This window comes from Leuciscus leuciscus, assembly GCF_965113295.1.
Source record: "Leuciscus leuciscus genome assembly, chromosome: 4".
In the NCBI taxonomy this organism is placed as follows: domain Eukaryota; kingdom Metazoa; phylum Chordata; class Actinopteri; order Cypriniformes; family Leuciscidae; genus Leuciscus; species Leuciscus leuciscus.
The window spans coordinates 6,432,140-6,443,201 of NC_138728.1; the positions used below are offsets into that span (position 1 = coordinate 6,432,140).

Genomic DNA, 11,062 nt, shown 5'->3' on the forward strand with positions numbered 1-11,062 from the left:
AGGAAGGCCGGATCATTAAAAAGGAATTCTCAGGGCCTGCAGTTTAAAAACGTTTTGTGTGACAAATTTCCTCTTGTAATTATGCTGTTGCTGAGCATTGATACAAACTGCTTATCTCTAAATATGGTTGTACTAGCACTTTTTAACATGTTTAAACAGCTTTTAAACGTTAAACGCTATTAACTGTATTGCCTGTGCTGTTGAGGTATGTGAAATCTGCATTCCAGATGGCTTATTAGATGGGGAAAAAAATCAGGTAACACATGCACAACAGATGCGAAAAAGAGCACAAATTTTTATAAACCTAGCGCCTCTTTGGCAGGAAAGCTTTGCGGGTTATCATATGCCTTATGTGAATTGTACCAAAACTGGAAAATCTGTCAGTCCTCTTTTTGCTTGTGTTTTAATATACTTTCATTGAGATATATATATATAACAATGGAACAATGAATCAGTGCTGTCTATGATGCACACGTTTCTGATAATCTTATCTCTCACTGCAGGGCTTACCAAAAAGATTGTTACCATCTGTGGGGTTCTGGAAATGAGTTGTTTTACTCTCTGCCTTACTTCCTAAGTGAATAATCAAGAAAAATAGTATACTGAAGAGTTGTGGATGATTTAACAAAGCGATTTGCAGCCAGTGGAATGTCGTCCATGTCTTAATTATGTGTTTTTCTGTGCTTGTCTTCTGCATGTCCTAATTATGTGTTTTTCTGTGCTTGTCTTCTGCAGGCAGCAGAGAAACAGCTTTTACTTACGCCATCAGTGCAGCGGGTGTTGTGAACGCCGTGAGTCGAGCGTGCCGTGAGGGTGAGCTCTCCACCTGTGGCTGCAGCCGAGCGGCCCGTCCCAAAGACCTCCCGAGAGACTGGCTATGGGGCGGCTGCGGGGACAACGTCAACTACGGCTACCGTTTCGCCCGGGAGTTTGTGGACGCCCGTGAGCGCGAGAAGAACTACCCTCGTGGATCGGTCGAGAACGCACGCACGCTTATGAATCTACAGAACAATGAAGCTGGGAGAATGGTGAGGAACACACACATAGATGACTGACCTATTGATACATGGAAATTATCGGATAGTAGTAAGTGTCCCGTACTGTGGGCGTTAAATCCACCATGATCCACCTAATTTCATTTTGTGCAAGAGTCTACAGTGCATTGGTTTGGTTAAGGTGTGTTTCTTTAATGCGTAGCGAATGAATCACGGCTGTTGAAACCTCTATTGTGATATTGAGAAATAAGAGGCCAGATGTACACTCGGACGGATAAACACGGCTTTAAATATGTTTGTGCGTGAATAAACCAAAGCCAGCCCTTATGTCTCCTGCAGATCACCACAAACACAATAACAAACACGGTTACTTCATCCTCCCTCTGTTGTTGAGTGAATGTGTTTACTTAGCTAAACATTGGGAACAAAATCGTCTTTAAAAGTTAGCTAAATCTGACAAAGTCTTCTTTTGGAGATGTCCTCGAAGGTGTGTGGTCTACAGTAATTATATATATAACTTTTAGGGATGTGCAATAACATATTTTCAAAATTGACTAGCCAATGTCAGGTAATTCATCTTAAGGAAGCCCTGTATAGTTAAGATTTACAATTGTCCTGCAAGTTTTTGCAGGCGAAATCCAGTCAGTTCAATAGGAATCCATGCAATTGGGAATTTTGCGAGAGGCCGGCAGATTTCCTCATGCAGATTTCGGGTTGACCAACAGACAGCTTCTTGTTTTGAAAGTGTTTGAGTTGTGCTTCATATGTGATGCTAATTTAGGCGGGTTTGGATTCACCTGACTCTGATTGGACGTGTTACAGGGGGGAGTGTTTGTTTAAATGAGACAAAATCAGCTAGACTGAATGGAAACAAATGCAAGGGTCTGAATGCACGTTTTTATTTGCTGGACTATCTTGAAATGGGTTGTAAAAACGTTATCCTTGTGGCAGGACGCTCAGAAAAGCATGAGAATCAATGCAAAGACATTCAGTTTTAATTGGATGAATTTAAAGACACAACTTTTGTGAGCGAGTTCCTGTAGTTAGAGCATGCCATTCACATGACTTGTTAGATGATTAATTAGTCATTAAGACTTTAGCTTTATATACAAATAACAGTGGTATGTGCGGCATCTATTTTAGATTACAGACTAGGGAGAGAGCTAATTTAATGTAAGTGACCAAATGGCGCCTGTGCTAGGCCAGCGCCCATAGAGTCTGCTGGGGGTCAGGAGGTCAAAGCACCACCGGGGATGATGGGACCACTAAAGCGTCCCATGTTACTCATTTGCTCTTACTCTAGTGTCCCATTCAGCATTCCCATCCAATCTCCCTTTTATTCATTTAATGGAGTAGTCGATGCCAGAACAAATAGTTTTTGTGTTTTTTTTTTTATAAGGTGATGTGTAGCAAATTTGTTTAGTCAGGAACATTCTGACACTGCACATTTTCTCGTTGAATGGCTTCTTGCTGTTTTATAGAACAGCTATATGGTGGAATGATTATTGGAACGTTTCCAAACTATGTGAGTGTGTGTGTCTGGCTCCGGCAAACTGTGGCCCCCCTGCCACGTTCAGGTGGGCATAAAACCGGAGCGGGCCGTCCTCTCGGAGAACGCACTGCAGAATGTCACCACATCCTGCCAAAACACACCATCAAACTGGAATGCGTTCCTCCGTCCCCTTGCGAGTCCCACGCTTTGTCATACCACACCCCGATCCCATCCTCTTTCCACTTAGTTATTTGAGTGCTTTTAAAAACGAAGCGGCCCCATAAAAAGTCCATTTGCCTGCCGACGTGGGTGCTTGCCGTGCGCAGAGCTCCGCCACACATGTTTGTCTTAGGGAAGATGAGTGTATTTAAGGTGTTTACAGAAGAGAGGGCCTCTTTTCTGGAGTTATGGCACATCTGAGATCCCTGGCTCTTCTCCTGAAGGTTCCCTGAGGTGAGGAGGTCAAGGTCTGGACATGTTCTGTACGTGCATGCTGGGGAGATTATATCTTTCGGTGACGCCGAGCAACTCGACCACCCTCAACTTGGTCCTTTTTGTTCTATTTTGAGTTATTGGCACCTGCTTTTTTTGGCTGAGGTGGATTTGAAGGTGTGGTGTGACCCCCGATACTCCCGGTTTTCCTTTTTTTTTTTTTTTTTGGGGGGCCTGATTGCTGGAGATTTGTCTTGCTTGGAAAGGCTTGGTGTTGGTTGGCTTTTGTGGAGGTGACAGAAGCGTATCGGATGCCCCTCGGTGTGGATAAGACCGGTTTAGTGAAAGATGGTGCGTGTGGTTCCGGTGCTGTGGGTCACAAAGGCTCGTGACCCAGACTGTACAGAGAGAGGAGGCCTCCACCCTCTATAAAGATCACCTGCTTCTGTGTGTCTTTCATTAGAAATCAACTGCAGCGGAGACAAACACACACACACCTTAATCTAAAGCACTTTATTACTCACTCACACACACGTAGGCGTGACGTATTTTAATACATAGCTAAGGCTTTCTGTCTCACTCAATTTATCTGCATTACTAATGTTTGAATGCTTTTGTATTCACAGACACACATATTTACTTAGCTATCTAAATGAGGACGTAGCATATACTTTTCTCGTTTTTATCTACTCTACCAGTCAAAAGTGACTGAATCATGTTTCTTATTATCTTATTAAACTTTTGATCTGAAGACATATTAGTAAGTGCCTTAAATTAGCTTCGTTGACAAATAGACATGGAATTTCTTTACAAAACTTCACAAAACATGAGTTGGACGGTATAGTGAAGGAAAAGCTGCTAACAAGAGTCCAGCATAAATGGGAATTCCTTCAAGACTGATTTCAAAAGCTGTTATAGGAAAATTAAAAGTAAGTAAAATAATCAACTAGCAACAGCAAACACCAACTATGTATGTACTATGCATGCAGCATAATAACACTTTGATAAATGACTATGAACTAAAGACTATAAAAAATAAAAAATGAACGAATAAACATTCAAAAGTTCAATTAAAATAGAAAAGAAAATAAGAAATAAAAAAATGAAATAAAATAGTTTTCACTAATATTTTAATAGTTTTGTGTGTGTGTGTACTTGTACAACTATCTTTGTGAGGACCAGTTTGAGTTTTCGACCATTGGAGTGAGGACAAAGAGAGTAAAGTGAGGACATTTTGGCCGGTCCTCACTTTCTGAGACCCCTTTTAAGGCCTGTTTGAGAGTCAAGACTTAGTTTTAGGGATAAGGTTATAATTAGGTTAAGGGTCGGTTTAGGGTAAGGGTTCGGGTTAGGCACTTAGTTGTGATGGTTAAGGTTAGGTTAAGCGGCTAGAGATTGTGTCAATGAATGTCCTCATAAAGATAGATGTACAAGAATGTGTGTGTGTGTGTATTATACTTTAAAATTATTCTAAAATGTAAAACTGTAATAATAAAGAATAAAAAATAAGTATTTTTTGACATTTTACTTAAAAAATAAACAGAATTAATTGTAATTTATAAATGTTTGTGTGGGTGTGTGTGTATATATATATATATGATAAATGCTTAATGAATCATTTTCTACTGAGAATGCCCCAAACTAAGGTTTTGCCAGAAATAGTCCCCAGTTTTGTCCCCAACATGGAGCTGATTAAACCTAATGTAAAAAAAAAATAAAATAAAAAAAGTAGTCTCATTGCTACAGATACATTGTTGTGGCCTTGAAAACTGCTACATTTCCGTAGCATAGCTCAGAGAGATTTGTATTTGTTTACTTCAGATTCCCGCGTCTCTTATCTCTACACCTCCAGGGATGGTTGTTTGCCGTCTCCTTGCTCCGCCCCGACCCCGCCCAGAATAGCAGTGACCCTGACCCGTCTGAGCGCGCTCCATTGTGCACAGCACCGCATGCGTGTCCTTTCCACGCACCGACGAGCCTGTCTATCCATCACACCTTGGTCACTTGGGCCGAAAAGAGAAACAAGAGAGACAGAGAGTGAAAAGGAGGGGCGCGAAAAGGAGATGGATGAAAGTGAGGACGAATAAAAGAGAGAAATGGCAGCCTTTATGTGAACACAGTTTCAGTTGGGCGCACATGTTGCATAGAAATGCTCAAAAACCCTTTTGTGTGAGATCATTTAGATGAGGTAGCGGAACTGCAGCTTGACACGCAAGATGGTAAATAGCCGAGAATGGCTTGCGTGATGTGGGCCGCTGCTGTGTGGGAAAGTGTGTGTGTGTGTGTTGTTTCTGGATTGCAGACAGGTATGCAGGTTGGGCCGGTGATGACAGAGACTTGAAAGGTGTTGGAACTCCCCTTAATGTCTGTGTGTGAGCAGGTAAAAGGAAGGGGGCTTAAACAGCTGCCACCGGAGGGGGGTTGAAGAGTCGGGGCAGCACATCCTCAAAGACGACCGTTAAATGTTCTCACGTGAGGTGTTAAAGGGAGGAGCACTGCTGGGTCTTAAATGACAGAGAAACAGAAAGAGAAATGTCTTTAATGTTCCCTCGTTCAGGACACTAAACAGACACAAAAGACACAGCAAACAAGACACGTCACATACCGAGGCGGAAATACCCACGCTGGCCACCCAACCTTGATTGAGCCCAGACGTGGAAAAGAGATTGCACTCATTACCTTGTTTTTGTGTTTGTGGGCGAAACGCGACGCACTTGTATGAAACGTGTTTGGGACGCCCTGTTACGGGTGGTTAATGAAAAGTAATAGTCTGTTAATGTTACATGTTAAATAATTAAAAAGGAAAGGGAAGAACAGCCGTTGGTTTAGTAGGACAATATGTCGAGCGTTTCTTTATTGATTCAGCTGGGGGTTTCGTTGAATTTAATCAGCAGGAAGTCTGCCGTCAGTGGACGCGGGGCTCTCTGTGTGTTCTAGAACAGAATGACTATTCATCCCATTGTTCTCCAAACGCTCTCACTGCGGCTCTCTGTTTGTAAAGGGACCGTAAACTCAAAGGCCTCAGGAGGCCCCTTCAACTTCAAACAGGCTGGTGCACTGGACTCATTTGGCCTCTAGAGGAAGCTGTTGTTCCATCAGGGCTTATTTTGCAGCTTATTATAGAACTATGAAAAATAATAAAAACAAAACAAAAAAAACAAACAAAGATGTGTGTTTGCTAGGGTGTTCTGAGTGATTGCTTCCAATCTCTTAAAAAAATTAAAGTAATAGCATAACTAGTTTTCATGTTTGTAGCACTGTAGCGGTCTCTGTTGCACTATTGGCCTCATTTTTCTTTATCAAATTTTTATTTATAATTTTTACTTTTAGTATTAATTTTTCACATACCCACTAATTTTAAATATATATTACATTTAGCATTTTATTGTTTAATACTTTTTATACTCTTTATTTTTATAATTTCTTTTTACAAAATAGTATTTATTATTATTATATCACACATTCTCACATAATTTCCCCCTATATTTTCATATACTTTTTTTAATTTAAGAAAAAAAAAAAAAAATTTGTATAAAAATAAAATTGTATTAATAGCTTGTAATTATAACATTTATATACCATTAATTATACAGTAAACTTCAAGACAGACATACTGTAAATTCGTAAACACGTTGTGAGGTAAATAATGCCATGCATGGTAAAGTATTATCGATTAGTCTATAATTTTCAACCCATTCCTACTTAATATTCCAAACTATCACAAATCATCCTTACAATTTCGACAAGATCTATGTTTACTTGTTAGATCCTTTTTACCGAGCTGACCAGTTTGAAAAACAAGGTATTCCTATTCCTTTAGTGCTTGTTTGTATAACTAACAACAGTAGATGTCACCAGTCTGATGATATTTCATATAAGTTGTATAAGCAAATCATGACTGGGAAAGTTTTGGTGCTGGAGATACGTTTGGGTTATTCTTTTAGTTGCTGATTCTTTTGTTTCGAGTTACATTGTCATATTCTCACAACAGTTCTAATTTTTTCTCCACGTTTCTTTCTCCACTCACAGGCGGTGTACAATCTGGCCAACGTCGCATGCAAGTGTCACGGAGTCTCCGGCTCATGCAGTCTGAAAACCTGTTGGCTCCAGCTGGCCGACTTCCGTCGCGTGGGAGAGTTCCTGAAGGAGAAGTACGACAGCGCCGCCGCCATGCGCATCAGCCGACGGGGCAAGCTGGAGCTGGTCAACAACCGCTTTAACCCCCCGACGAGCGAGGACCTGGTCTACACTGACCCCAGCCCGGACTACTGCCTGCGGAACGAGACCACCGGCTCTCTGGGCACCCAGGGCCGCCTGTGCAACAAGACCTCGGAGGGCATGGACGGCTGCGAGCTCATGTGCTGCGGTCGCGGCTACGACCAGTTCAAGACCCAAAAACATGAGCGTTGCAACTGCAAGTTCCACTGGTGCTGCTACGTCAAGTGCAAACGCTGCACGTCGATCGTAGACCAGTTCGTGTGCAAGTAGCAGCCTAGGGAACGGGACAGACGCCCTGGAGAGGCACTGAGCAATTAGCGGGAGAAGAACGGGGACCCTTAACGGACCCAGAGGGGGAACTTAGAGATAATGAAATGTAAAATGATATATTAAATAGCAACAAATTAAAGTATATAAGTAAGTGTACGTGTGCCGTTGATAGTAATTTAATGACCTTTTCTGACTCAAGAATCAAAAGTTGGACGTCATTGATGAAAAGGAGGCACCGGTGTGATGCATTCTGACTCGAGCTGTTGTTCTCTCCGTCTTTGAATTCAGAGAGGCGCGTACTCTTTGCTTGTTCTAAAAGGAAGAGCCTACAAACTCTTTAGAGACTCTAGAGGGATCAAGAAAAGGTAGAGATGCAGAAAGAGGACGGAGAGCAACAGGGCACATCACCCATTGCCTTTTCCAGACCTTCGATTCGCCGCTGATTCCTGAGCGCACCTCCACAAACACACTCCCACCTTGCCCATATTAGAGCTCTTAAGAACCTTGAGTCAGAGAAAGGCGGAATTATTGGACATTGTGTTCCATAATGTCATAATAATCTTTGAGATATGACAAGAACAGAATGCTGCCTGTTACCCTTCACACAAGCATTTCCTTTCTAAGAAACCTGGAGAGACGTGTGAAAGATGAAACCAGGAAAGGAGTAGGACTGAACACTTTTTGCCTGGATCGGAGCATCAAGCAACACATGCACACACAAAACTCCCCTTTATTCTTACAAAATCGCTGTTGTATCCTTCTTATAGGCTTTCAAAAGCCTGTTTGATGCATTTCAGGGTCTTCTGTACGCCATATCTGGGAGTTCCATCTAATTTAGAGCAGAGAATATTGTGTTTGTTCTGTCACTGTCTTATGTCATTGTTGGTTGAAACGGTTTAAAGCCTCACAGTAATGAATGTGTGTCTGGTAACTGAAAATAGGAAGAAAAAAGAAAAAAAAATCAAGGCTACATAAGGACTGCAAAAACTATTATTGTAACCAAATACTAGTGGTTCAGATTATATTTTATTAATTGCTTCTCATTTTATACATCATATGTATTGTTCTGATTATTATTTTTTTTGATAAAGAAGCTTTTTACTGGGGATTTATATGCTAGCAGAGAAGATATTACTGGCCACTGGATGGAACGGGTGATCATAGCCGAACTCTCCCACTGTCTGTCCGGCCGTGGAACATGACAATAAGATCTCTTTGTTTTGGAGGAAAACTACACTTGTAAATAACAGTCAGTCATATATGCAAATAACACTTACAATCTCTTTGACACGTCACTCCACAGTTTTTTGCTGCCCTGTGATCATATTCATGTTGTGTGTATTCCCCCTCATTCAAACCAGTAATATTAAAAATATGAATAGTGATTATTATTACCTACTTAGCTGCTTTATTTCTGTTTTGCTCTCTGTGTTCGTTCTGTTTGCTTTGTGTAATGACTTAATACATCAAATTTATAACCAGGGTTAGGTATTGCGTAAAGCAGGGGTTTCTAATTCCGGTCATCCGGTCTCTCTTATCCGACGCACCTGATTCAGACGAGCTCCATGAACTCAGGTGTGTTACAACTGACTGGGTCCCTATGCGGTGTTCACTGCGCCCTACTCCCTGAGCACGGGCTATCTGTTGAAGTTCACTTCACTTGACCAAATGCATTCATTCGCAACACCCTGCAATGACATCAAACACAGACAAAACACAAGTCAGGCATATTAGAGGAGTTTAAGGCTTGATGCCACAATGTTATTCTGTAAATAAATATAATATAAATTCCAACACTTTCATTTAATGTAGCCTACATCTAGATAAAAAAAATATAAATTTCACTTAATCTAATGTCAAATTCAAAAGCCCTAAACTGAATGATACATTTGTTGCGATTGTTAATATGAAAATAAACGTGATTTGGTTAATTTAAATATTACTATATCTTATTTAACCCGTAATCATGATAGTTGACTTGTAACTGTTGCGTCTCACGCGCTTTACACCCGTGAACAACCCCATACAAACACACCTGCTTCGAAATCTTGAAATCTCCCTTAAGTTGGTGAAATACCCTTTTAAGTGCACTTCGTAGCACACGTAGGGTCGAATGGCACGCACCCCTGAACTGAGCGTGTCAGATAAGAGAGACACACAAAATGTTCTGAGAAGGGACAAAGTAATATGTGCATAAGTCATAAAAATTATGCATATATTATCTATTCTACTGATACTGACTACATCAAGCATTTTTGGTACTTTATCTATGTGTTGTAAGCTAAACTATATAATGCAACCTTTACACTCACTCCAAAATTCTTCACAAGGCAGGAACCACAAAATAATGAATGTCAAAGTTGCTCAACTGGTCTTTTTTGGAGAGTCGCTGGGTGGGGTGGCACTTGCTTTTCTTTAAACCTAAACCAAACACAAACATCTCAATTCAGATTTCAGTTCCTTGGCTCACACCCTCTTTTACACTGGTCCGGATTGGTTTCACTGCAGTTGATGAGTGCAGGTCCCCCACCGCATGATTAGTAGATCAGTTCTCTGGTTTTGTTATGCAATTAGTAGACAGACACTGGCACAAACTACTTGTGAACCATGTGCAGGGTTGGGAGAGTTTCCAGTGACTCTGGCTCAATATCAGGAACAATAAGTATTGACAGGGGGGGATCTGTCTGCATCCCCTCATGTAACATCTGTTTTGCAATTAGGTGAGTGTTTTTGTTTTTTTTTGTTTTTGGATGGCTATCAGCTTCATTTTATATTGGGCTGGAGCACACAGGCTTATGTTCCACTTCTTTGGGATCTCATTGGGTTTGTATGGTCAAAGTACAAACCATGACCTGAGCTGTTTAGACTGGAAATTCTCCAGAAAGCTCATGTAGGTCAAAACACCACAGGAAACAAAACATATAACCACATTCAGTCTGAGACCACTATTGAAAATAGAGCTTAAAGTTTGCATTATATATATATACACACTACAATTCAAAAGATTTCCTAATTTTTAAAAAAAAAAAATCTCTTCTGCTCACTAAGGCTGCATTTATTTGATCCAGCAACATACACTACTGTTCAAAGGTGTGGGGTCAGTAAGATTTTTTTATTAATACTTTTATTCATCAAGGATACATTCAATTAATCAAAACTTACAGTAAAGACATTTATAATGCTACAAAAGCTTTCTATTTCAGATGAATGCTGTTCTTTTGAACTTTGTTAATCAAAGAATCCTGGGGAAATTTTTTTTACATAACTGTTTTTCAACATTGATAATAATAATACAGTTTCTTGAGCAGCAAATCAGCATATCAGAATGATTTCTGAAAGATCATGTGAAAATGACTGGAGTAATGATGCCGAAAATTCTGCTTTGATCACAGGAATAAATTGCATTTTAAAATATATTCAGATAGAAAACAATTATTTTTAATTGTAAAATATTTCACAATTGATTTTGTGTGTGTGTGTGTGTGTGTGTGTGTGTGTGTGTATATATACACAAATAGACTGGGAAAAAAAAATAACAGACATACAGAGTCTTGTAACCAACAGTTGAAGTCTTGCTTCATGATGATTGCTAAAGCCCAGTAATACTTTCACAATATGGATCATAGTGCATTTGATTTGTAACGTTTTCCATTGA

At 40.3% G+C, this 11,062-nt stretch overlaps 1 protein-coding gene across 2 annotated transcripts in view; it reads left to right on the forward strand.

The window, feature by feature from the left end:
- Window positions 1-8,801, forward strand: part of wnt5b (wingless-type MMTV integration site family, member 5b) — a 76,271-nt gene extending 67,470 nt beyond the window's left edge. For both annotated transcript variants that reach the window (XM_082167092.1, XM_082167091.1), the window contains 2 exons: window positions 736-1,028; window positions 6,949-8,801. In XM_082167092.1, coding sequence (XP_082023218.1) covers window positions 736-1,028; window positions 6,949-7,407 — 752 coding nt within the window. In that variant the 3' untranslated portion in view covers window positions 7,408-8,801. The remainder of the gene's footprint in view (window positions 1-735; window positions 1,029-6,948) is intronic.
- Window positions 8,802-11,062: the final 2,261 nt, after the last annotated feature.